The 26,114-nt window shown below is 36.5% G+C and overlaps 1 protein-coding gene across 3 annotated transcripts in view; it reads left to right on the top strand.

The window, feature by feature from the left end:
- CHN1 (chimerin 1) overlaps window positions 1-26,114 on the top strand; it is a 198,990-nt gene that overhangs the window by 93,695 nt on the left and 79,181 nt on the right. The window contains exon 7 of one of the 3 annotated variants that reach the window (XM_065927919.1): window positions 22,987-23,275. The exons of 1 other annotated variant lie outside the window; for it this stretch is intronic. In XM_065927919.1, coding sequence (XP_065783991.1) covers window positions 22,987-23,275 — 289 coding nt within the window. Of the gene's footprint in view, window positions 1-22,986; window positions 23,276-25,261; window positions 25,329-26,114 lie in introns of those variants that run through there. One more of the 3 variants, XM_065927921.1, reaches the window with a different exon arrangement.

Raw genomic sequence — 26,114 nt, 5'->3', positions numbered from 1 at the left:
GAAAGCAACTATTCTCTTTCTTTGCTTGTCTCCTCCTTTCCTATTTTTTCATATTTGTAAGCTGTTTCACTAAAGCATGTATGATATGAATGTTGATATGACATTTATAATGTAGATAAAAGTATAATTTATGCCATTATATAATAGGTGCATATTATATATATGGTTGGTGATATACATTGAAATTTTACTAGTTAAGTCTGGCATTTGTCCCCAAAATATGAATTTTGAAGATTTATTGATAAGCAGAATGAAGTACATTGATGTTGGAAACAGATATGTATTATATTCATGCACCTACTTAATTAAACTGCCCTGCCAGATATCACCAAATACTTTCCAGAAAACTGACTTAATTGTTCTTAGTGTTTAAAGAACTGAAGATTAAGAAAAGGTGACAGGTAGGTGACATTATATCTTAAAAACAGAGGGAAATCCAAGTGTGTACTTAAGATTGAAAAGAGGGAAGAGATCACAGATTAAGATGTAATGAAAGAGGTTTGTGGTTTTCTCTGTTACAAACCTAACCTTGTTGTTCAGTCATGTCTGATTCTTTGGGACCCCATGGACTCCGGCACTCCAGGCTTCCCTGTCCTTCACCATCTCCCAGAGTTTGCACAAACTCATGTCCACTGAGTCAGTGCTGCCATCCAGCTATCATCCTCTGTTGCCCCATTCTGCTTCTGGCCCTCAATCTTTCCCAGCATCAGGGTCTTTTCCAGTGAGTCGGCTCTTTTCATTAGATGGCCAGAGTATTGGAGCTTCAGCATCAATACTTTCAATGCATATTGAAAGTTTTTTGAATGTTGAGTTTTAAGCCAGCCTTTTCACTCCTCTTTCACCATCATCAAGAGGGTATTTAGTTCCTCTTCCCTCTCTGCCATTAGAATGGTATCATCTGCATATCTGAGGTTGTTGATATTTCTCCTGGCAATCTTGATTCCTGTTTGTGAGTCTTGATTCCAGTTTGTGAGCCCAGCATTTTGCATGATGTTCTCTGCATGTAAGTTAAATAAGCAGGGTGACAATATATAGCCTTGACTGCTCCTTTCCCAATTTGAAACTGGTCTGTTGCTTCACATCTGGTTTTTAACTGGTGTTTCTTGTCCTGCATACAGGTTTCTCAAGAAACAGGTAAGGTGGTCTGGTACTCCTGTCTCTTTAAGAATTTTCCACAGTTTGTTGTGATCCACACAGTTGCAAGCTTTCTCGTAGTCAGTGAAGCAGATTTTTTATTTTTTAAAATTCTGCTGCTTTTTCTATGATCCAGCGGATGTTAGCAATTTGATCTCTGGTTCCTCTGCCATTTTTAAATCCAGTTTGTTCATCTGGAAGTTCTTAGTTCACAGACTGTTGAAGCCTAGTTTGAAGAATTTTGAGCAATACTTTGCTAGCATGTATAGTGAGCGCAATTGTGCAGTAATTTGAACATTCCTTGGCATTGCTTTTCTTTGGATCAGAATGAATAGTGACCTTTTCCAGTCCTGTGACCACTGCTGAGTTTTCCAAATTTGCTGGCATATTGAGTGTAGTACTTTAACAGCATCATCTCTTAGGGTTTGAAATAGCTCAGCTGGAATTCCATCACCTCCACTAGCTTTGGTCGTAGGAATGCTTCCTAAGACCTACTTGACTTCACACTCCAGGATGTCTGGCTCTGGGTGAGCGACCACACCATTGTGGTTATTTGGGCTAGTTTGTGGTTTTCTGTTTTAGCAAACTTAACCTTTGTTATACCCAATACATAGAGAAGTTAATGAGTTACATAGCAGTGTCCTGTTCTCTCAGGAATATAAACTGGCTCTTTATACTCTTTTGCGGCTATAATAAAATATATATAGGTCTCATATATAAAGGAAGTGTTATTTTTTTTTTATTTTAGGCTAAACCATTGTGACATCCTTTTTCAGCTTATGTGAGTAAAACATATTGAAGCTGGAAATAGTCAAGGACTTCATAAATACCATGTAAATATTCATAGATCTGGCTTTAATAAGAGTTCAGTATAGGTGCTGTCCTTAAGTAATTAGTAAGCCTTTCATTTTTTGCACATTTTTTGCACTCGAAATGTTTCGGTGTCACATGTTTCAGTCACATTTATGTCTGTGTTCTACTGACTGAAAATATTAATAATCCTTCAATTCTCTGTCAATAAAGATAAGTAATTCCTATTAGTTGAGCTGAGGGAAAATGGAAACTTTGCATATATATAATAAAAATAAATTTAATAAATTCTTTCAGATTTAAGAAACCTCCTTTGCCATGGATAAAGATAACTTTTCAAAGAGCATCATGGACAGTGTATAGTTTAAGGATAACAACTTGTTTTGTGTGAAGAGACGTATTTGGATTTGCTGGGGAAGAGCAGTTATTAATTTGTCTCAGTGGAGTATCCCTTTGGTACTCCTAATCGATACCCTCATATTTCTGAACGATGTGTATACATACACATATATCATTTTACTCTCAATAACTTTTAAGTATAGGTTATACTATTGCTTACTCTGTTCACATTGTTGTAGAGTGCATCTCTAGAACTTTGTCATCTTGCATGGCTGAAACTGCTGCCACTGAACAACAGTTCTCACTTCTTTTCTCCCCCACCCCTGACAACCACCGTTCTCCTTTCTGTTTCTATGAGTTTGGTTGCTGTAATATCTCATGTAAATAGAATTATGTGGTATTTATCTTTTTGTAATGGCTCGCATTTCTGTATCCATTCATCCTTCAGTGAGCATTTAGGTTGCTTACGCATCTTACCTGTTTTGAATAATGCTGCAGTGTATATGGATCTGCAAACATCTCTTCAAGGTTCGTTTTTAGTTTTATATATGTGTATATATATCCTAAAGTGGGATTGCTGGGTCACATGGTAGTTCTGTTTATAATTTTTTGAGGAAACTTCATACTGTTTACTGTAAAGGTTGTACCATTTATAATCCCACTAACAGTGCATAAGGGTTCCAATTTCTTCACGTCTTCTCCAGTCCTTGTTGTTTTTTGTCTTTTTGATAGTATAGTGGCCATACTGTTGGCGATGAGGCAGTGCCTCACTGAGGTTGTGAGTTGTATCTCTCTGATGACTAGTAATGTTGAGCATCTTTTCGTAAGCTTGTTGACCATTTGTTTATCTTTTTGGAGAGCTGTTATATTCAAGTCCTTTGTCCATTAAAAAATTTTTTTTATTTGTATGAGTTCTTCTTATATCTCCTTATCTGATATTGGTTTGTGAATATTTTCTCCCATTCTGTAGGTTACCTTTTCACTCTGTTGATTGCTTCCTTTGCTGTGCATGATTTTTTCAGTTTGATGTAGTCCCATTTGTTTGTTTTTGTTACTTGTGCTTTTGACATTATATATGAGAAGTCATTACTCATTCCATTGTCTTGCAGCTTTCCCCCTGTCTTCTTCTTGGAGTATTATAGTTTCAGGTCTTACATGTAGGTCTGTAGTAGATTTTGAGTTAATTTTTGTTTATGGTGTCTTCATTCTCTTTCTTTTGGATACCAGTTTTGCCAGCATCATTTGTTGAAGAGACTATCCTTTTGGCCATACTCAATATTTGCAATAACCTATATGGTTAAATAATTCCAAAAAAGAGAAAATATATATATATATATATATGAGTGTATGTATAAAAACTGAACCAGTTTTCTGTATACTGTAAATGAAAACAACATTGTAAATAAACTGTACTTCAATAAAACAAATAAAAAAATTTAAAAATCTCTTGAATATGTACATGAATGTTTATTTTTGGGCTCTCCATTCTGTTTTATTTTAGTTTTGTTGACCTTTCTTTATTTTACTGTTTTTCTATTTTCTATTTTATTTCTTTTCTAATTTTTGTTTCCTTTCTTCTGTTAACTTTGATTTTAGTTTGTTATTCTTTTTTAGTTTCTTGAGGTGTGAAGTTAGGTTGTTGATTTGAAACTCCTTTTTTAATGTAGAGGTTTATTGCTATAAAATTCCTTCTCAGTATGTTATGTTTTCATTTGTCTCAAGATATTTTCTAATTTCCCTTGTGATCTCTTCTTTGACACCCTTGGTCATTCAAGAGTGTTGTGTAATTTACACATATTTGTGAGTTTTCCAGGTTTCCTAGGGCTCTTAACTTTAGTTTTATGTTGTTGTGATTGGAAAAGACATTTGGTATGATTTAGTTTTCTTAAATTTGTTAAGACTTACTTTGTGACCAACATGAATGTTCTCTGTGCGCTTGAGAAGAATATGTATTCTGGTGCTATTGGGTGAATGTTTTGTATATCTTTTAGGTCCAACTGAGGTATAGTGTTATTCAAGTCCTCCCTTTTCTTATTGATCTGTCTGATTCTATCCATTATTGAAAGTGGGATATTGAAATCTACCATTACTATGTAACTTTCTGCCTTCAGTTCTATGAATGCGTTTCATATATGTGGGTGCCCTAATGTTAAGTACGTATATATTTATAACTGTAATATGTTCCTGATGAATTGACCCTTTATAACTTTTTTCCTGGTTTATAAAAAAATTTTTAATTGAAGTATAGCTAATTTACAATGTTGTGTTTTTCGCATACAGCAAAATGATTCAATTTTACGCATACACATACTTTTTTATATGATTTATTTCATTATGATTTATTACAGGATATTGAACCTAGTTCCCCAAGCTTCATAGTAGGACCATGTCATTTATCTATTTTATATGTAATAGTTTGTATCTGCTAATTCCAAACTCCTAAATTTAATTTATCCCTCCCTTTGGTAACTGTAATTTGTTTTCTGTATCTGTGAGTCTGTTTCTGTTTCATAAATAAATGCATTTGTGTCATATTTTAGATTTCACATACAACTGATATCATATGGTATTTGTCTTTATCTTTGTGACTTCACATAGTATGATAATCTCTAGGTCCATCCATGTTGCTGCAAATGGCATCATTTCATTCTTTTTATGGCTAACATTCCAGTGTCTGTATATTTACCACATCTTCTTTATCCATTCCTCTGTTGATAGACATGTAGATTGTTCCCATGTCTTGGCTATTATAAACAGTGCCACTGTGAATATTGGGGTGCATGTATCTTTTCAAATTATAATTTTCTCCATATATGTGCCCAGTAGTGGGAATCCTGAATCATACGGCAACTCTATTTTCTGTTTTTTTAAGGAACCTCCATACTGTTCTCCATAGTGACTGCACCAACTTACATTCCCACCAACATTGTAGTAGGAGTGTTCCCTTTGCTCCACACCCTTTCCAGCAATTTTATTTGTAGACTTTTAAATAATGGCCATTCTGACCTGTATGAAGTGATATCTCACTGTAGCTTTGATTTGCATCTCTCTAATAGTTAACTTCCAGATGTTCAAGCTGATTTTAGAAAAGGCAGAGGAACCAGAGATCAAATTGCCAATATCCCCTGGATCATCGAAAAAACAAGAGAGTTCCAGAAAAACAGCTATTTCTGCTTCATTGACTATGCCAAAGCCTTTGACTGTGTGGATCACAATAAACTGTGGAAAATTCTGAAAGAGATGGGAATACCAGACCACCCGTCCTGCCTCTTGAGAATCCTATATGCAGGTCAGAAAGCAACAGTTAGAACTGGACGTGGAACAGCAGACTGGTTCCAAATAGGAAAAGTAGTGCATCAAGACTGTATATTGTCACCCTGCTTATTTAACTTATATGCAGAGTACATCATGAGAAACTCTGGGCTGGAAGAAGCACAAGCTGGAATCAAGATTGCCGGGAGAAACATCAATAACCTCAGATATGCAGATGACACCACCCTTATGGCAGGAAGTGAAGATGAACAAAAAGCCTCTTGATGAGAGTGAAAGAGGAGAGTGAAAAAGTTGGCTTAAAGATTAACATTCAGGAAACTAAGATCATGGCATCTGGTCCTATCACTTCATGGGAAATAGATGGGGAGACAGTGGAAACAGTGTCAGACTTTATTTTTGGGGGCTCCAAAATCACTGCAGATGGTGATTGCAGCCATGAAATAAAAAGACCTTTACTCCTTGGATGGAAAGTTATGACCAACCTATATAGCATATTAAAAAGCAGAGACATTACTTTGCCAACAAAGGTCCGTCTGGTCAAGGCTATGGTTTTTCCAGTGGTCATGTATGGATGTGAGAATTGGACTGTGAAGAAAGCTGAGCACTGAAGAATTGATGCTTTTGAACTGTGGTGTTGGAGAAGATTCTTGAGAGTCCCTTGGACTGCAAGGAGATCCACCCAGTCCATCCTAAAGGAGATTAGTCCTGGGTGTTCATTGAAGGACTAATGCTGAAGCTGAAACTTCAGTACTTTGGCTACCTCATGGAAAGAGTTGACTCATTGGAAAAGACTTTGATGCTGGGATGGATTGAGGGCAGGAGGCGAAGGGGACGACAGAGGATGAGATGGTTGGATGGCATCACCGACTTGATGGACATGGGTTTGAGTAAACTCTGGGAGTTGGTGATGGACAGGGAGGCCTGGCGTGCTGCGATTCATGGGGTCACAAAGAGTCGAACATGACTGAGTGACTGAACTGTACTGAACTGAATAATTAACAGTGCTGAGCATCCTTTCATGTGCCTGTGGATCATATGTATGTCTTCTTTTAGGTCTGTTTAAGTCTTCTGCCCATTTTTTTAAAGATTTATTTATTTTTTTGGCTGTGATGGGTCTTCGTTGCTGCTTGCTGGCTTTCTCTAGTTGCCACAAGCAAGGGCTACTTTTCGTTGCAGTGTGCAGGCTTCTCATTGCTGTGGCTTCTTTGTTGTGGAGCACAAGCTCGGTGCACAAGCTTCAGTAGTTGCAGCTTGTGGGCTCGGTAGTTGTGGCTTGTGGGCTCTAGAGCTCGAGCTTGGTAGTTGTGGCACACAGGCTTAATTGTTCCACTGCATGTGGGATCTTCCCGTATCAAGGATCGAACCAGTGTCCCTGTCATTGCAAGGTGGATTCTTAACCACTGCCTTACCAGGAAGCCCTGCTCATTTTTTGATTGGATGGTTTGTTTTTATTGTTATTGATTTATATGAGCTATTTATACATTTTAGAAATTAATCCCTGTTGGTTGCATCATTTGCAGATATTTTCTCCCAGTCTGTAAATTGTCCTTTTGTTTTGTTTACAGCTTCTGTTGCTGTGCAAAAGCTTCTAAGTTTGATTAGGTCCCATTTGTTTATTTCTGCTTTTATTTCTTTTACCTATGTTCTCTTCTAGGAGTTTTATGGTCTTGTGTCTTAAATTTAAGTCTTTTTTAAACCATTTTGAGTTTACTTTTATGTATGGCGTGAGGGTGTGTTCTAACTGCACTGATGTATATGTGGCTGTCCAGCTTTCTCACCACCACTTGCTAAAGAGACTGTCTTTTTTCCATTGTGCTTGCCTCCTTTGTCAAAGGTTAATTGACTGTAGGTGTGTGGGTTTGTTTCTAAGCTATCCTTTCTGTTCCGTTGATCCATAGGTATGTTTTTGTGCCAATACCATGTTGTTTTGATTACTGTAGCTTTATAACATTATATGAAGTCTGGGAGGGTCATTCCTCTAACTTTGTTCTTTTTTCTCAGGATAATTCTGGGTCTTTGATAATTCTGGGTCTCTTATGGTTCCATATAAATTTTGAGATTATTTATTCTAGTTCTACGAAAAACGTCATCAGTAATTTGCTAGGGGTCTCATTGAATCTGTAGATTGCTTTGGGTAGTGTGGCTGTTTTTTTAAAAAAAATTTATTTATTCAGGGTTTGTTTATTTGGGAGGTTTATTTTTGCTGATTGGGCTATGTTTCCCTGATTCTTCATGTAATTTATGATTTTCTGTCTGAGTTTTATGCATGTGTAAAACAGCCATTTCTCTCAGACTTCAGACTGACTTCATTCAGAGGGAGCCCTTCACCAGTCTACCCAGGCAAAGGTTATGAGGGCCTCTGACACCTTTTGAGGGTAGATGTGACCTCTTTAGGCCTGTGTGTGTGGTTTCCCTATTAAAGACGCTTGCCAGTTTCTTTTTTAGGACTTTGTAATCTCTTGCGCTGTCTGGTGTCTTGATACAGCAGATTCTCTGGTATTACAGGAGCAAGTTATCCTGCTCCCTTTGTTTTCAGTAGCCCTGGGCATCCAAAGTATGCCAGCTCCCTATACATGCCCAAATTAGGCAAAACAAATACCAGTCCCTGTGAGTGGATATCTGAGAAACTGGAGCACAGGACACTTGCCCACTCTTCTGTCTCCCTGCTGAGGGCGAAGCAACAAGTTGGGCGCCTTCTCTTGTCTGTGTGGGACACCTTAGGCCCTCTGATGCTGTAGCAGGCTACCCTCACTCTTCCTTGCTTTCAGCACCACCACCCTGCCCCAGGCATCCAGACTATACCAGTTCTGTTAGCACTCAATCAGGTGAGAGCGTAGCCCATCCCTTGGGCAACCCTCTGAAAAGCCAGAATGTTAGACACAGATCCACTCTTGTCGTCGTCTTATGCCTCCTGCTCCACCTCTAGGTGTGACCTAGGCAAGCCACAAGCCAGGCTGAACTATGCTAACTTGGGGAAGGGGCAATTACGGATAAAATACAACATCTTTTATCTCTGCTTACAGTGCAGCTCTTCTTGGCTTTGTACTCACTTGGGGCCACTGTAGTTTCTTAAACAGTTTTTAGAGTGCTCATAAAAGAATTTATAAAATTCTTAAAATTTTAAGAATTTAATTTTTAAAATTCATAAAAGAATTTTGGTCCATAAATTTTTGTTAATTCTGTGTCTCTCTGAGGGAATGAGAGCTAGAACTTCCTGTTCCTCCATCTTGTTCTTGGGTATCTTTTACACACATGATACTTGTCTCATTAAATATGTTAAATGCTTCTTCTAGCTTGTCATCCTACCTACCCACACTTTTTACATTGTACTGTTTTCCCTGAGCCTGGAAGGGACCTCCTCTGAATGTCTCATGTTATCCCGAGATTAAAATAGTTGCCCTGTGGCTCTTGTCATTGTTCTCAGTGAGTCTTCCTCCCTCCTCCTGCTCCCCATCTGCCAATTGTGTTGGGTTTTGGCTCTGCTTCCGCTATCAGTTGTGGTCATTTTCCAAGCCACAGATTGACTATTCCTGCTAGATCTTTCAAAATTTTCTTTAAAGATTCTAGTAGATGTTTGCTGCCAGGTTTTTAGGCTCACTCAGAAATCTATTTATGGCTGAGGTGTTTTTATTTTTATGAATGGTACCTAATGTGCAGGGTTATATTTCAGTCTCTAATGATTCACTGATACCTGATATTGTTGATCACATGGTTTTTAGTTTATTTTCTGAAAAGATCTTCGTGTATTCCTTGAGTATACCTAGGAACAAGGTACTATCCACAGTAATAATCTATTTACCTGTCTGTTTATCTTTACAAGTGAACTGAGGTTCTCCAGGGCAGTAAAGCTTATTCATATTGGTTTCTTCAAATTGATTTTGTTTTTTTAGTTCTACCACTTTATTGCTACCAACCCATCTCCCTCCACCCTCTAGCACACATGCTCAGTCATGTAATCCCATGGACTTCAGCCCACCAGACTCCTCTGTCCATGGACTTTTCCAGGCAAGAATACTGGAGTGGGTTGCCGTTTCCTTCTCCAGGGGTTTCTTAAAATTTTTATTTAATTTAATAAAATTGCATTGGATAATTTTCAGACTTAGAATCCTTCCCTGTGATATAGTTATTTATACAAATAAGGAATTAAGGAAATCCATTTTTCATTCTATGTATTGCTTTTGTCTTAAGAGTCTCTTAAGCTGACAGATACTCATGTTTCCTTAGCTGTATTGCTCTTAGAAATACGTTTGACCTAATTATTGGGCTTTTGATGATCGTTTTGGACCTGTGATTTTAAATCAGTATATGTGGTCAGTGGTTCAGAACATGGTTTTGTAGTCAAGACAGTCCTGGATTCAAACTCTGGTTCCAGCGTTTTCAGTATGACTTTGGGCAAATTATTTATCTCCTTAAAGCCCAGTTTTTTAAATCATAAAATGAGTTGTAATAGTAACCCCTCATGTGTATTAGAAGGATTATTTGGGATAATGCATAGTGTGTAGGGCTTCCCAGGTGGCTCAGTGGTAAAGAATCCGCACACCAGTGCGGGACGTGCAGGAGATGCAGGTTTGATCCCTGAGTCAGGAAGGTCCCCTGGAGGAGGAAACGGCAAGTCACTCCGGCATGGGATTACTGGGAAATCCCATGAACAGACAAGCTGGTGTGCTACAGTCCATGGTGTCGCAGAGTTGGACACAGCTGGGCAACTGAGCATGCATACATACATAGTGTGTAGCACATAACACTCAAGTATTAAATTGTGTTATTAAAATGAACACTACAGATACATTATGTATTACATTTTAAGCTCTTCCTAGCCACTGAAAGTCAACAAGTGGCAACCATAACTATATTGATGATTCCTTTTTTTTTCTAGCTAACAGGTTGATTATATCTGATGCCTAATATCATTGGCGATATGAGAGTATTTAAGAACAACTTCAGAAAGAAAGTAGCAATTACAAATTTGCTTTATTGCTTTTCCATAACTAAAATCCTAGTCTAGTTGTATTTAAAATCTGATGAGAACAATATCCATCAGTTTAAAGTGAATCTTCATGGCAGAAACTGAGACATTCAAACACAAAGGTGTTTGTTGTGCTGTGTGATTCCATTTACGTAAAGTAATAGAAATTTATAGTGACCAAAAGCAAATAAGTGGTTGAATAGGACAAGAGGTAGAGTTTTAGGCTACAAAAAAACACAAAGATACTTTGGGGGGTATTAAAAATGTTGCTGAATCTTGACTATGGTAATAGCATCTGTCGAAACTTTTAATTATCCACATTAAATGGGTACAGTTTATTGTACATAAATTATACATTAATAAATTGATTTTTAAAGCGAGGCATTTTATGATGCATTTAATGTAGTAATTTGCAGATTGTTAATGACCTGTAGGTAATAAACTTAAAGCTATAAGCAAATTTAGGCCAGTCTCTGCTCATCTACAGTAGCATCCTACTTATCTGATGGTCAGACGGTTGGTAACCCTAGGTCTCCAAAGTATGGGTAAGAGGCTGGAAAGTGCCTTTGAGTGGCTAAATAGTTGCCACAGAGCCTGTATGTTTATAGCAAAAGAATGCTCAGGAATCCTCACTTTAATCTAGCTTTATATAAAATATTTATAAACCCTTGTGTCTTTTTTCCAAGCTTACTACAGATTAAGTAGTGAATTAAAAGATGAGCACAGGTAACAACCTGCAAAGAAGAATTTTTATTTTTTAATATTTATTTATTTAATTATTTTATTTGACTGCACCAATTCTTAGTTCTGGCAAATGGATTTTAGTTCCCTGATCAGGGATCAAATCTGGGTCTCCTGCATTGGGAGCACTCAGTCTTAGCCTCTGGATCCTCAGGGAAGTCCCAGAAGATTTTTAAAATATTAAGTTAGTTTTAAGAACTATAAGTTCAATAATTAGGGGCCATGTAGATCAGGGTAAGGCAACTCAATATACTACAATAGCCTCTGTGATATTTCTGTATTTAGACACCAAAATTTTAGTAGTACATTCATTGTAATAAACCTGAACCTTCAAGAAAAATATTAAATCATAGACTGTTTGTAATACTCAGTATTGTGTAGTTTATACAGAAATGGCTAAATAAACCATTTTGTTGTTTAAAGGAATTAAATAGTAGGAAGCTGGAAAACAAATATGAACATGTGAGTTTGTGTTTGTACCGCCCCCCGCACTTATCAAGCATTAATGCATATATATAACTCCATGCTTTTGTAAACCTTTATAGTAGTGTGACTTTATCCTGAAGTTATAAGCTCTTGGAAACAATTTTTTAATAAACTTTTAGTGGGACTGGTCACCAACTCTTGAGTAAGCTAAATCTGTTTTTGTTATACAAATAGACTGATGTCTCCAGATCTTCTCATAATCTTCCAGATAAGATTATGATGTGTGTATGATACTTTTCTGTAAGTAAGCATAGGCATTTACTCATTGACTAGACATAATACTTTCTCTGATTTAACAGTAAAATGAAAACTGAGGGTAGCAGAAGATACTATAATTAATTTACTACATTTATAAATTTATTTACTTCCAGTGTTGATATGGAAAGGAGTTCATGTTATCCACATCATCACACTGAGAACAGATGTGTTACACCAGACAGAACTCTGGTAATCTGCTTATATTCTGGCAATTCTGTTGTTACATGCCTTTTTTAGTATACTTTTCTTTTTTTTTTTTTACGTATAGCTGGCCAACTTAAGGGAAAGTATTAATGAAGCCTTTACTGAGTCTGTTCAACTGTAATGAACCATCAACAATTTTTAAGACAGAAAGTGATGTGATAGGATCTGTCTTGGGATAAACCTTGGTAGCTGTAGGAAGAATGGGTGGAGTCTACATATATTCAAAAAGATCAATAAATAAAGTTTAAATGTAGAGGGAGTTCGAGGACTCTCAGGTAATTATGAAAGTTTTGACAGGGTTGACTCGGTAGGTGGTGGTTCTGTTAAGGGGTGTTAGATAGGAATGACTTTCTAAAGGAGTGGAAGAGATAAGAAAGTTGATAAGTTTGCTGGGGGAACCTGTTGATTTGATCATGCTTAGAGATGCTTGGGGAGAACGGTGTACATGAAATCAGGTTGGGATTCCAGGGAGAGGCTGTAAAGTAGTCTCTAAACAATGGATTGGGTTTTTTAAAAAAATTGTTTTCTTTGGAATTTTTGGTTTGTGTATATTAGCCTGCCTATTTTACAGTTTTAGGGGCTTGGATCTCTTAGCTGTTTCTTCTATATTATGAGGGAGTTGGAGTAGCCTGATGTTTCTCTTAACTTTAATCCACATAAGAATCACCTCAGCATCTTGTTCACAAGATTCTGTATCTGAAGGTCTAGAGTGGGACCTGCAGGCCTTCCAGTAGTCATGTGTGGATGTGAGAGTTGGACCATCAAGAAGGCTGAGCACCAAAGAATTGATGCTTTTGAACTGTGGTCCTGGAGAAGATTCTTGAGAGTCCCTTAGACAGCAAGGAGATCAAACCAGTCAATCCTAAAATAAATCAACCCTGAATATTCACTGGAAGGACTGATGCTGAAGCTGAAGCTCCAGTACTTTAGCCACCTGATGCGAAGAACTGACTCATTGGAAAAGACCATGATGCTGGGAAAGACTGAGGGCAGGAGGGGAAGGGGGCAACAGAGGATGGCATGCTTGGATGGCACCGTGACGCAATGGACATGAGTTTGAGCAAACTCCAGGAGATAGTGAAGGACAGGGAAGCTTGGTGCTACAGTCCATGGGGTCGCAAGGAGTCAGACACAACTGAGCAACTGAACAATAACAGGACAATCACAAATGTCTTTTATGTCTCCAGAGTTTCATCTTTCAGGCTTAAGGTTTTTTGTTAAGTAGAAGCCAGAGTTCTTATACTTTATTCTTTCAACGTAATGTTTTTATTTGTGATTGGCAGATGAACCAGTAGGTGTAGGCAAGGCTCAGTAAAAGCACATTATTAACTAACAGCTTTGCCAAACTGATATTATAGTTCAGAAAATTGTCATCTTTTTTTCTTCCATATATTTTTGATTGGATTATATGAATTTATTTTTAACATATTCTCATTTTAAGATCTTTCATTATAGTTTAGTTAGCTATCAAATTGAACAGTTGATTGAAATTGAGACATGTTTCTGTGATGGTGCAAACTTATACATATACCGTCTTTCTGGAGTAATGATACTGACATATACTTAAGTAAATTATCTTTCCCAGTCTTACTCAGTCACTAGTCAGTATAAAACACAACATCACTGCCTCTGTTACAGAGATAAGCAGTAAGTGTTCCTTGTGCATGTTTTTGACTTTGACATCCATTGACTTACCCCTGACATTCTGTATAATGATCATTAGTTAATAAGAGATTATGATAGAATGAGAAATTTGGGGGTTGGTAAGAATGAGTAGGTACAGGAGGAAGAGATGAGTAAAGAAGAGAGATTTTACAAATTAAAGATGCAAGATACTATCACTAAAATTGTGTGGTAAAGAGATTTTACCAGGGAATAAGCATCTCCCTGCATTTAAGGAACTTTGGGGGCCTCTTGGAGAAGAACAGTTAGTACGGTGGAACAGGTCTTCAAGACCAACCCTGCTTATCAAGTCTAGTTGGATTTGTTTTCATTCTAACAGTTCTGTTAACTGGTATCCTAAAGACATAAAGGAATTCATCCAGTGGTTCGTAAATAAGAAAGGTTCATGGATTTCATGGAAGTGAAATTCTAATACATGCAGTTCCTTTGTGAGGGATGGTCATTTATTAATGTAAGTAAAATCCTAGACATTTCTTAAAGATATCAACCTTTTATTTTAAATATTTATTTGGCTGTGCCAGGTCTTACTTGCAGCGTATGCGATCTAGTTCCCTGATCAGGAATCTAACCTGGGCCCCCTGCACAGGAGTTCACAGTCTTAGCTACTGGACCACTAGGGAAGTCTGAAAGGTATCAATATTTTAAAACACCCAAATTAACATCATCATTCACTGACTTTTTTAAAATGCATACATATATTTTTAAATTCTATGTATTTATTTTTGGCTGTGCTGGATCTTCATTACCATGTGGGCTTTTTTTCTAGTTACAGAGAGAGAGGGCTGCTATCTAGCTGTAGTGCCCTGGCTTCTCATTGCACAGAGACTGCCCTTGTTGCAGAGTCAAGCTCTAAGGCGTGTGGGCTTCAGTAGTCGCGGCTCTGGGGCTCTAGAGCACAGACTTGGTAGTTGTGGCACGCAGACTTCGTTACTGTGCAGCGTGTGGGACCTTCTCGGATTGGGGATCAAACTCGTGTCTCCTGCATTAGCAGCTGAATTCTTCACTGCTAAGCCACCAAGGAAGGCCCCATTCTAAACACTGTTTTTGAAATGAAGGCATACCTTTATTATTAGGAATGTCTTCCTGGTGTCTTTAAAGAATGGCTTGTCTGGATAGAGTATCCTCACTGTATGGTTATCACATCTCTGTGTTTTGACATTTGTTGTTACTGTAGAGAAATCTGGAAGCAGTCTTCCTCCTCCCCCCCCCCCCCCCGACCCTATATGGACTGTTTCCTGCCTGGTGATCTGAACATTCTTTGTTTTTCAAATTTAGTATCTTAAACTAGGACATCTTTTAATGTTGATAGTTCTTTAATAAACTTATCCGTCAGACAGTGTACTGTTTCTTCTTGAGGTTTAGTTCTTTTCCTTCTGGAGTATTTCCCAAATTATATTTCTGTGTAAGTTTTCTGTTCTGTTTGTTGCCACCTGAACCTCAGGGGTGTTTTTTAATGTTGTATTTTCTTAATCTTCTTTATTTGTTGTTGTTTAGTGGCTTAGTCCTCTCCAACTCTTTCGTGGCCTCATGGATTGTAGCCCACCAGACTCCTCTGTCCATGGGATTTCCCAGGCAGGAATATCAGAATGGGTTTCCATTTCCTCTCCAGTGGATCTGCCTGACCCAGGGATTGATTGAACCTGTGTCTCCTGCAATGAAGGAGGATTCTTTACTGTCTGAGCCACCTGGGAAGCCTTCTGCCTTTGCTGTCTACCTCATAATTGATTTGCTGTTTAATTTTTCTTCTACTTTCAGGATGTTTCTTCAGGTCTTACCTCCATGCCACCATTTTGTTTTTAGTCTTCTTGATTCTATTCCCTACCATTTCTAGTTATTTATTAGATTTATAGTAATAGTATTTTGCTAATCAGTTTCTCTCAGCTGTATCATCTTTTTCATGTCACTATTTTGAAAGCTCAGCATTGAATTCCCTTACTAAATTTATATTCTTAGAGTCCATGTAAAGCACTTATAACGAATCTGTTTCTTGTTGCTTTCTCTTTCAAGGTAAGGTCTTTGAGTTTCATTTGGATGCTATGTTCTTTGCTTTTATTCTTTAAACAAAAAAAAAATATTTTTGCCATATCATTGTGGCATGAGGGATCTTAGTTTCCTGACCAGGTATTGAACTTATGTCCCCTGTAGTGGAAGTGCAGAGTCCTAACCTCTGGACCACCAGAGAATTCCTTCTTTGTACAAATTTACTATAAAGTAAACCATATAAAATATATAAAACTTAACATGTACAGTATTAAAATAGATTACATTTAAATATATGTAAACTTATATAATAATTCCCAATCAAGTATTATATTTTAATGGTAGTCCAGAAGGTTCTTATGTTTTGCTTTCTTATAATTATCTCTACCTTCCTGTCTGCCGTTACCCACCAGACTCACTTTATAATTATCTTTTTCATGCTTTTGTTTATAGTATTACCATCCATATATACATTCTGATATAATGCAGTTGAATTTTGCCTGCTTTTGGACTTTACATAATGGAATCACACTGTATGTGCTGTTTTGTGACATGATATTTTTTCCCAACATATTTTCAAAATTCATCCAGATTGTTGCATGTGTGTTTTCCTTGCTGTATAGTATTTTATTGTGTTAGTCATGGTTCTCCTGACTAACAGAACCAATAGGATGTGTATGTATATGGAAGGAGACTTACCTCAAGTAACCAGCTCACATGATTGTGGAGGCTGGCAAGTCTAAGTCTGCAGTGTGGGCTCGCAGGCCTGAGACCCAGGAGAGCAGATGATGCAAAGTCCAATGGCAGTCTTCTGGAGAATTCCCTCAGAAAGAAATTGCTTCAAGAAGGCCAGTCGTTTTGTTCTATTTAGGTCTTCAACTGCCTGAGTAAGACCCACACAATTATGGAGAGTAATCTGCTTTACTCAAAGTTCGCTGATGTAAATGTGAATCTCATCTGAAAACACCCTTCCAGTTAACATAGAAAATTAACCACCACAGTATGTATACCGCAGGATTTTTTTTGTTGTGTTGGGAATTTATTTGGTTTCAAGGCTTAGGCATTTTGAGCATTGCTCCTGCTGTTTGTTTGTGTATTTCTTTCCTAGAGCACATAATCATTCACATTGTATGGAGTATTACATAGGAATAAAATTGTTGTGTCTTAGGTGTACATATATTCAAGTTTACTAGATCATTTTAAACCATTTTGTTAAAAAGTATGCCAGGTATTGGTTTTATTAGTTGCTCTATATCCTTGCCAGTGGCTGATATTGTCTGAATTACAAAAGCTCACCATTCTGAAGATTTAATTTGTATTTACCGGACCACTCTTTGAGCATCTTTTCATGTTTACTCTTTTGATGTGGGCCTATTTTTTTCCATTATGTAAACTTATATTCTTCAGTTGTGATAAATTTTCTTGAATTACCTTTTAGATTTCTTCCCCTTCTGTTTTCTCTGTTCTCTTTACAGAGCTTCTGTTACCTAGATGTTGGCCTTTCTGGATTGATACTCTATCTTATTTTTTCTCTGTTTTTCATCTGCTTGTCATTTTGTTCTTCTTAAATATCTTCTCAACTTTATCTTTGATTTCTTCTTTCAATTTTTCATTTATGTTACATTTCCTTTTTCTGCTTATTTTTCTATGTATTATGTATTGTTCTTTTCTGTAGCATCCTAATACTTCTACTGAATCCTATTCAAGAATAGAAATATAAACTATCCTACTTTTGTTTCGTTTAGCATACTGATAATTTTAAAAACACTGTCATCTTTTGGTTTGTTTCATCTTATTGATTCCATTTGTTTGCCTTTATCCTTCATCAAAGAGATTTTCCTCAGGTATCAGGTGATCCTTGGCTGACTGCTCATAATTTATTTGGCACTAAATAAATAGAACTAGACAGGAAAGAAAAGGGAGGACTTGAACAACACTATTCATCAGTTGGACCTAACAGACATGTACAGAACACAGAATACACATTCTTCTCAAGCACACAGAGAACATTCATCTATCACATGTTGGTCACCAAACAAAGTCTTAAGGAATGTAAGAAAACTGAATCATACCAAAAATCTTTTCCAGTCACAATGAAATGAAATTAGAAGTCAAGCAGTAGGAAAAATGGGAAATTCACAGATGTGTAGAAGTTAAACAGTACACTCTTGGGTCAAAGGAGAAATCACATAGGGTATTAGAAAATATCTTGAGGCAAATAAAAACTAAAAAGTTGACTAGTAGTTCTGAGAGCTTGAGAGAAGCTTCCAAATATAGGATGATGTCTCTATTTTATGTCTTTTCAGCTGAGCTGATAAGATTTTCCAGAGAAGAATCTTCCATTCTTTTTTTAACGAAAGATACGAGCCTTCTGAGAACCTGGTGGTAAAGAAAGATGAAGTCCCAATCTTCAGTATGTAGAGAGCTCAGTTATTTTACAGGATGATATCTCTGCCTTCCACTCTGGTGTTCCTCAGTTCAAAACCTCCTTGATTTACTATCCAGAGAACAGAGTTCAAGTCTTCCACCAGCGTGGGGAAGGGGAGAAGATTGGAGAATATGAGGGAATATCTAACTGTTTCTTAAACAAATCTTCTGCAATAATTCTTCCTTATCAGTTCCACCTTCCAGAGCTGCCTGGTGCCACCTTTGAAGGTTTGGTTAGATACATTGGTCTGCTTCTTTCCTCAAGATGATTTATTTTGCCAAGGGAATATCATTGTTGAGTTCACATATCTTAATATTTTGTCCCATTTTGCCATCCAGAATTATACAGCAAGATAGGAAAAAGTAGTATCTTAACAAAAGTTTTAGATGGAGAAAATATTTTGAAATTGTGTATAGCTATGTTCTCTCTCCCTCAGCCTTTCTTAGTTAATTTAAATTCAGTTTTTTGTATTCAAGTGAATGCCTCCTCATATGCTTGTCTGTCTTTTAACCTTCTTCCAAGAGTATGTTTATGATTAGAAGAATTTATGAGATATTTGTATTTTACCACTAGCTTCTTTGATAAAAATACACAAATACATATTTATGGTAAATAAAATTGTTTTTGTTTGTTGATTTCTGGAAATAGTTCTAACATTTTATTGTTAACTTAGACAAATGTGTTGTATATGTTTTGTTTTCTGTTTGTTAACAGGAAACATCTGTTAGCTTAGAGCTTTCCTTTGAAGAGATACTTCCCAATACTTTGGGCTCAAATCACAACAAATTCTTGGTTTCAGAAAAAAGTAAAGTAAGACCCCAAAGGTCATTCTTTGTATCTATTTTCATCATTTTGTACCTCTAGACTGAGTTTTTCTGAGTGCAATTTGCTTGCTAAAAAATAGAAAGGATGGTATTAAGGCTTCTCTATTCACTTTTTAAAGTTAGTTCTTAGAATTATGTATTTTGAAATTCATCTGAATGTAAATAGGCACAGCGTTAAAACAGTTTTTCAAAACATGAAAACCAAAACCTAAAGTCACTGGATAAAAAGGCATTCTTTCTAGAAAGTCATAATTATGTATAGCAGTAGCAGTTCAGAACAGATTATTCTGGTCTTTCTTTTCTGTTAGCTGCAGTACCACTTTGGAGAAAACAAATTTTCATCTTGTTGAACTCTTATCTAGGTGAGGATTGGACCTATACAGTTTTGAACATGTTAAAAAAAAAAATGAACAGCTATTTAAAACCAAGGGCAGAAGCAGAGGGTGAATAGAAGAAAAGATGAAAAGAATGTTTTCCTATAAACATTAAGGGAAAATGGTTTAGCATTAACAGGTTTTACAAATTAATACTCTGCTTTCAAGAGTTCAGTGTGTATGTGTGTTAGTCTCTGGCATGTCTGACTCTTTGTGACCCCATGGTCCCTGACTGCCAGGTCCCTCTGTCCATGAGATTCTCCAGGCAAGAATACTGGAGTGGGTTGCCATTCCCTTCTCCAGGGGATCTTCCCAACCCAGGGATCGAACCCGGGTCTCCTGCATTGCAGGCAGATTCTTTACTGTCTGAGCCACCAGAGTTATCGCTGGATCCATTTAAAACATCCTGCTTTCAATACAAGTATATGTACTGACCTCTTTTCTTTGAAATCAGAAACCTAACTCCCAAGGCCTTGTGGAAGGACTCTTCCAGCTTCTCTTCTCCCCTCTTTGCACTCTGTAGTTCCACTCAGTATAAACCTGGGGCATCCTGAGTGAAAAAAAATCACAAAGAACTCCTCTTTGCTTTTCATTGGCTGTAAAGTCAACCAGTGCAGAGATGTTCCTCCACAACTAGTTTTACTTCAGTACATATTATTGAATATCCTTTGTGTTACTTTATTGTTTGATAATCATTCTGTTATTCTTTGCAGAAGTCTAAGCTAATACAGGAGACGGGACTGCAGTTGAACCTGCTATCCACACTTGACCCTTGAGCAGTGTGGAGATTAGGGATACCTACCCTCTGCACAGTGAAAGTCCACATGTCACTTATAGTTGGCCCTCTCTTTCTGTGATATCCACTGTCAGATCTGCAGGTTCAACCAGCCTCAGATAGTGCAGTGCCATAGGATTTACTGTTGGAAAAACCCGATCATCAGTGCAGTTCAGACCTGTGTTATTCAAGGGTTAACTGAATGTAGCTTTATCTTAAGTATTCTTATGTAATCCTCACAGTCAAGTAGTGTTACTATTGTTTAGCATAACATTATTCCTGTATCTTGGTGCAGAATCTGAAAAATGATTTTCCCAAAATCTCCTCACTAAGTGGCAGATCCAGGATATAAACTTAATTTGTCTGATGCCAAAGCCTGAAGTTTTTTGTTAAACAAAAAGGAACCAGGACTTGCAAACCCTGTCCAAACCCTCTTTCAAGACTGCAAAGGTCTTTTGTATTGGGGCATAAACAATAACTCAGATCTTATGTGGGTATATGTTAGATCTTGTTAAACAGTGAGTGTCTTGGTTTTCATAGTATGAGGGGGATATTGGACTGACTTGATATCATGTATCACTATATAGAAATGTAACTTTTCTGTATATGAATAAGGTCATATATATTATTGTAATCATTTTTTTTAGAAAACCACCTAAAGATAAACTTTTATAAATTCAGCATTTCATCTTGTCTTTGTGGTGGAAATTGGGAATCATGTGCACAGTCTCTTAAAGTCACTAAGTTGAGAACAAACTTACTTAGACTTTTTTGCCCAATAGCATAGAAGTAGCCAGGAAACCCCTCCTTGAATGGCTGGAAAGAGCTTCATTGTAAAGGGTCAAGAAGTCTGACCTTAGATTTCCACTCTTTGAATTAACCATCCCACCCCTGTGAGGCCAGTTCAGCCATCTTCCCTTCTGCCCTCTGCTCCCATACTTAGCAGATTTCAGAAGACAGTTGAGTGACAAACGCCTGCCACCATTGCTTAGACAGACTTTAAGTGCCATACCCATTGTGAAACTGCCTATTTGTAAAATCTTAAGCCCCTGTAGAATAAAATGGTCTAATCCCTTACTGAAATGCCTTGAATGCAAGTGAAATATAAAAGAGCTTCATGTTAAACAGTACTGTGTTTATTGCTGTATGAACCGTACAGAAATTATAAAGTGGCTTTCTATGTTTATTTTGCAGTAACAAATAATGAATATTAGTGAAGAGGAAATAATACAAGAAGTATGTTTAACTCAAAAAAGTGTATATTTAACTTTGGTATAGAAATTTTACCTTCCAACTTTTTAGACATACATCATAAGGAAACTTTACTTGGAAGAAATATCTCTTTAATGTTAGAGGAAAATGAGAATGGGAAGTAGAGTGGATCATTCACTTGAATATAAACTAAAATTTAATTGCTTTTAAAGAACCAAAAGCTAGATCAGTTTTATTTTAGAAGAAGGACCAGCATGTATAGAATATTGGGTTCTAGATTAAAAAACTATTAAAGTCTAATTTGAATGACAGAATCAGAGATACCTTGGGCCATTATTTTAAAAAAAAATTGGTTCCTTTTGTAGGGCACATTTAAAGTGAAATCTTAAGAAAATTCTCACTTCTGTCTTCCTGAAATGTAACCTATACCAGAATAGTATTGTTGCATAAGTTTGCAGTTCTATTTAAACACTTTAGCAGCTATTAATTTAGTGTTTTAGTTCATCTCTGTTCTGTGTATTTTTAACAGTGAAATTAAATATATCCTTTCTGATTTGTTTGGTTTTAAATTAGGCTTACTCAGGGCTATCTTCCAGAGACTGTGAGATGGCCCTCGGTGCCTTTTGGCATCAGCTTTTGTTAAAAGTCAGTGCATGTTCTTGTCTTTGTCATCTTGGAAGGACATTAGGCTAGTTGTGCCAACTTGGATCCATTTCTGAGGTTTACCGCAGGAAGCAAAATACTGAAATTATCATAAACCATTCTTCTTCAGTTTTTTTAAAAAATGCCACTGAAATATGACTCAGAAGTAAAAATAGAGTTTCTCGAGTCCAGTAGTTTATGACTTATATACCCTGTATATATTCCAAGCATCTCTTGCCCAGACTCAGCAAGCAGACAGAAGGATGGCTGTGTTAAAGGGAAGAGCGTATCCTTAACCCATGGCCAGAAATAGCCTAAGTGTGTTTCTGTGCCATCCGCTCTACCGTGGGACTCAGGTTCTGGACCCGGCTCTTCTTCAGATGATTGCCGGCATCACACCCAGGGGAGCCCTCCGTGGAGCTTTCCCATTAAAAGACACGAATGCTGGGATCTGAAGTACATGGAATACTTTGATTAATCAACTTGGAAAGAACATGCTAATACAGAAATGTCATATGTAGTTGACTAGTTGATTATTGACTGTTCTAATAGGATATGAGGTTTATTTTCCCGTTTTTCCTAGAGTCATAATGAAGTGGCTTAAAAAGATAAATAAGAACAAAGCTTACCTTCTAGGGTAGGCCTGCTTTGGTCTAGTTATCCCTCATTGTTGCAAATCCATTCTTTGTGTTCAAAAGTTTAGCTTTCCATATCCCAGACGGTTCATAGAGATTAACCACAGTTTATTTAAACAAACAAAGAAGACACACACAAAGCAATAGTTTTAAATTTTTTTTTTGGAAGGAATTCACTTGCTTACTTTTCTTAAAAACATCTTTCCCATTTCATTGAGGCAGATTTGGAAGTCAAACCAGAAACTTCAGGCTCTACTACGATGGAAAGCACTTTGTTGGGGAGAAGCGCTTTGAGTCCATCCACGATCTGGTGACTGATGGATTGATTACTCTCTATATTGAAACCAAGGCAGCAGAATACATTGCCAAGATGACGATAAACCCAATTTATGAGCACATAGGATACACAACCTTAAACAGAGAGCCAGCATACCAAAAACATATGCCAGTCCTGAAAGAGACACTTGATGAGAAAGATTCTACAGGCCAGGATGGGGTGTCAGAGAAAAGGGTAAGCTACCATGAAACCACACTTTATCTTCTTCTGTTTGGGGTCCTTATAAGAAAACCATTATTGCCAGAAGAGATTGACTTCTTTCTCCATGGTGCTTTGGAAAGGGTGTGCCTTTTCCTTAATGTTGAGTTTCTGTGATGCCGAGTTTTGCATATATCTAATTCTTACTCAGTTAAAATATGTCAGGTATGTTTTTGTACTCCTGATTATTTCTTATTTTATCAGTTTTACAGTTTTGAAAATTTGTTGGAAAAATGGCCAAGAAATTTTATAGTAAAAAAGTTTGAGTCTTAATCAGAAGCATAACTTATACTAGCTATATTACATAAAAAAATTAAGGGGGTTACATTATCTATCAGTTTGTTTTCTTTAAAAGTAATTTACTTTATAAGTAGTTCTCTTCTTTATAAAATTGATAGATAACATGTATTTTTAAATGCACATGGTTAAATTCAATTTTTCAGTAACTGTTACATTATTTTGAGAATCAGTCTTGAGTAACAGGAAAATTTACCTCTTTATGGACTTAGAAAGTAAATCAGGAAGATATACTTTTCTATCATTATGAAAGACAGTTTAAGGTTTTCATTTGTCTTAATTGTAATATATTTAAGGTTGACATCAGAACCTTTAATTCCTTGGCATTAAAATAATTTTAACTTTGAAAATTGTCCCTGGTCTCCCTTTAATTCCCCAAGAAAAAGAATGAGAATTTCCTCATATTTAATATTGTGTGGGATTTAGTTGGGAAAGTTTTATGTTTTCTAATTGTAATTGTTTTAATGAATTCTTACATATTTGAGTATCTTAAGTTGCCATATTAAATAAATGTAGTATTATATAGTGATTTGAGCTTGATTCTGTCACCAAATAGATTTGTGTGTAAATTCTATCATTTTACCAGTTGCGTGAACTTCAGCAAGTTACTTAAATTCTCTGTGCTCTAATGTTCTTTATTTGTAAAACTGTAATAATATTCAGCTTTGGAGGATTGACTGAGATAGTATATATAAAATAATCAGACACTTTGTATTGTGACACAAAGTAAGCACTCAATGTGAGTTTGATGGGAATGTTACTATGACAGTCATATTACTTCAAGGCAGGATTCTAAAACATTGATTATCTTGGAGTATTTAGGTACAGAATGGAAATTTCAAATGTGCATTATCCAACCTAAATCTTAATTTCTGGCAGATCTTAGAGTGGCATTTTGTGGCTACAGAGAAACCAATGTTTTAAATTACAGACTGTAGCAAATGGTTTTCATATACTTAAATTTGTTAGGAACTACAAATCTTTTTTGGAAGTAACTAGAATTTAGAATCCTAAGTGAATGCTGTATTTAATATTGTTCTTTGCACTCTAGTTCCCATTTTCTCATTTTTATTTTTCATTCATGGCGTTTTTTTAATAATGCTTGTATTTAAATATCTAACACTGATATATGTTATGAAGATGTGTCTAGAATATTCTAAGCTAACATCTGTAAAATATTTTTTTAAATGTCTGTAAGTCTTTCAAATTGGGTCAGCCTAATGATAAACTTTGCTGATGTGTTCTGTATACATTTTTCTACATTAAGGGACTTAAGTTAAAGACACTAAGTTATTTAACATTAACATGGGACTAGTCATTTAACCTCATAGGGCCTTGGTTGTCCCTTCTACACAGTGAAAATATTATTCACAGAGGCAAGAGACTGAGGTAACTAGTGCCTGAAAGAAGTTTTTAGCTCTAAGAGCCATGGTGCCCTCTATATTTGGCAACATTACCTATATCATTACCTGGATTTTTGTGCTGAAGGCCAGTGGCATAGGGTGGAATAGCTGGTCCTGGAAAGTATTTCTCTTCAGCAAATCTTGATTAAGAATCATCCCTTAAAAACTATTCTTTGTTTTAAGCTGCATGCATCTTAAATCTAGTTGGCTTAAAATCTACTCACTCAAAACTAGATTTATTTTATTTACAGGTGTCATCCAACAGGGCAGGGATGATGACCTGTTCAACAGCTTGAAACATTGATTCCCTGTCACAGTGGATGACATTTGTAAGTAAAGACAATCATGTTTAAATGGTTTAAAATACCTACTGACACAAGTGCACTTTGATAAATATTTTACTGGGTCCTGAATAGCTAAATCCCCTCTTATCCATCACTCCTTTTTCTCAGAGGTGGAAAAAACATTGGCTTTGAAGGAGCTAGTATGCTGTTGTGGAAAGGATACGAGCATTGGAATTAAGAGCTAGGTTCTACTACAGGCATTGATTTTATGTGTCACTGGGGCAAGCTTTTTCACCTCTCTTGAGACTGTGTTTCCCCCTTTAAATAAGAGGGCTCTGGACTAGATGACATCCATGGTCTGGTTTATTTAGTCTGTGATCCTTTTGGAGGTACAGGCTTTGTATGAGAACACAGCCCAAGAAAGAGCACTAAAGTGAAGTCTAGAAAGGTGAAATCTGTTTTCAGTGTATCTACTAACTGTATGACCTTGAGACAAATCCCTAACCTGTCTGAACTTCATTTTTTTCAGTATATAAGACAAGGGTTTTTCTACAAAACAGTAGTTTACAGGATTTTAATAAATACTGCAAAAAGGGTTCTGTGCTCAAATAGATTTGATAAAAATTAAGTTTTTTTAAAAAATAAACCTAATCATTTCTTTTCTGTAGACTGCACAGCTTTGCTAATCCCTAATGTGCACTGTGACTCTCAAGAGTTCTCCCAAACTTATCTGAATCACCTCACCCCTATTCAGAACATTTTGGGAGAATAATGTTTCATGAAACCCACTTTGGGAAGTTTTGAGCCAGATGATCTCTTAAGGTCTTTCTT

Source organism: Muntiacus reevesi, chromosome 3 (genome assembly GCF_963930625.1).
Source record: "Muntiacus reevesi chromosome 3, mMunRee1.1, whole genome shotgun sequence".
Lineage (NCBI taxonomy): Eukaryota > Metazoa > Chordata > Mammalia > Artiodactyla > Cervidae > Muntiacus > Muntiacus reevesi.
This window is presented reverse-complemented; position numbering and strand designations above follow the sequence as displayed.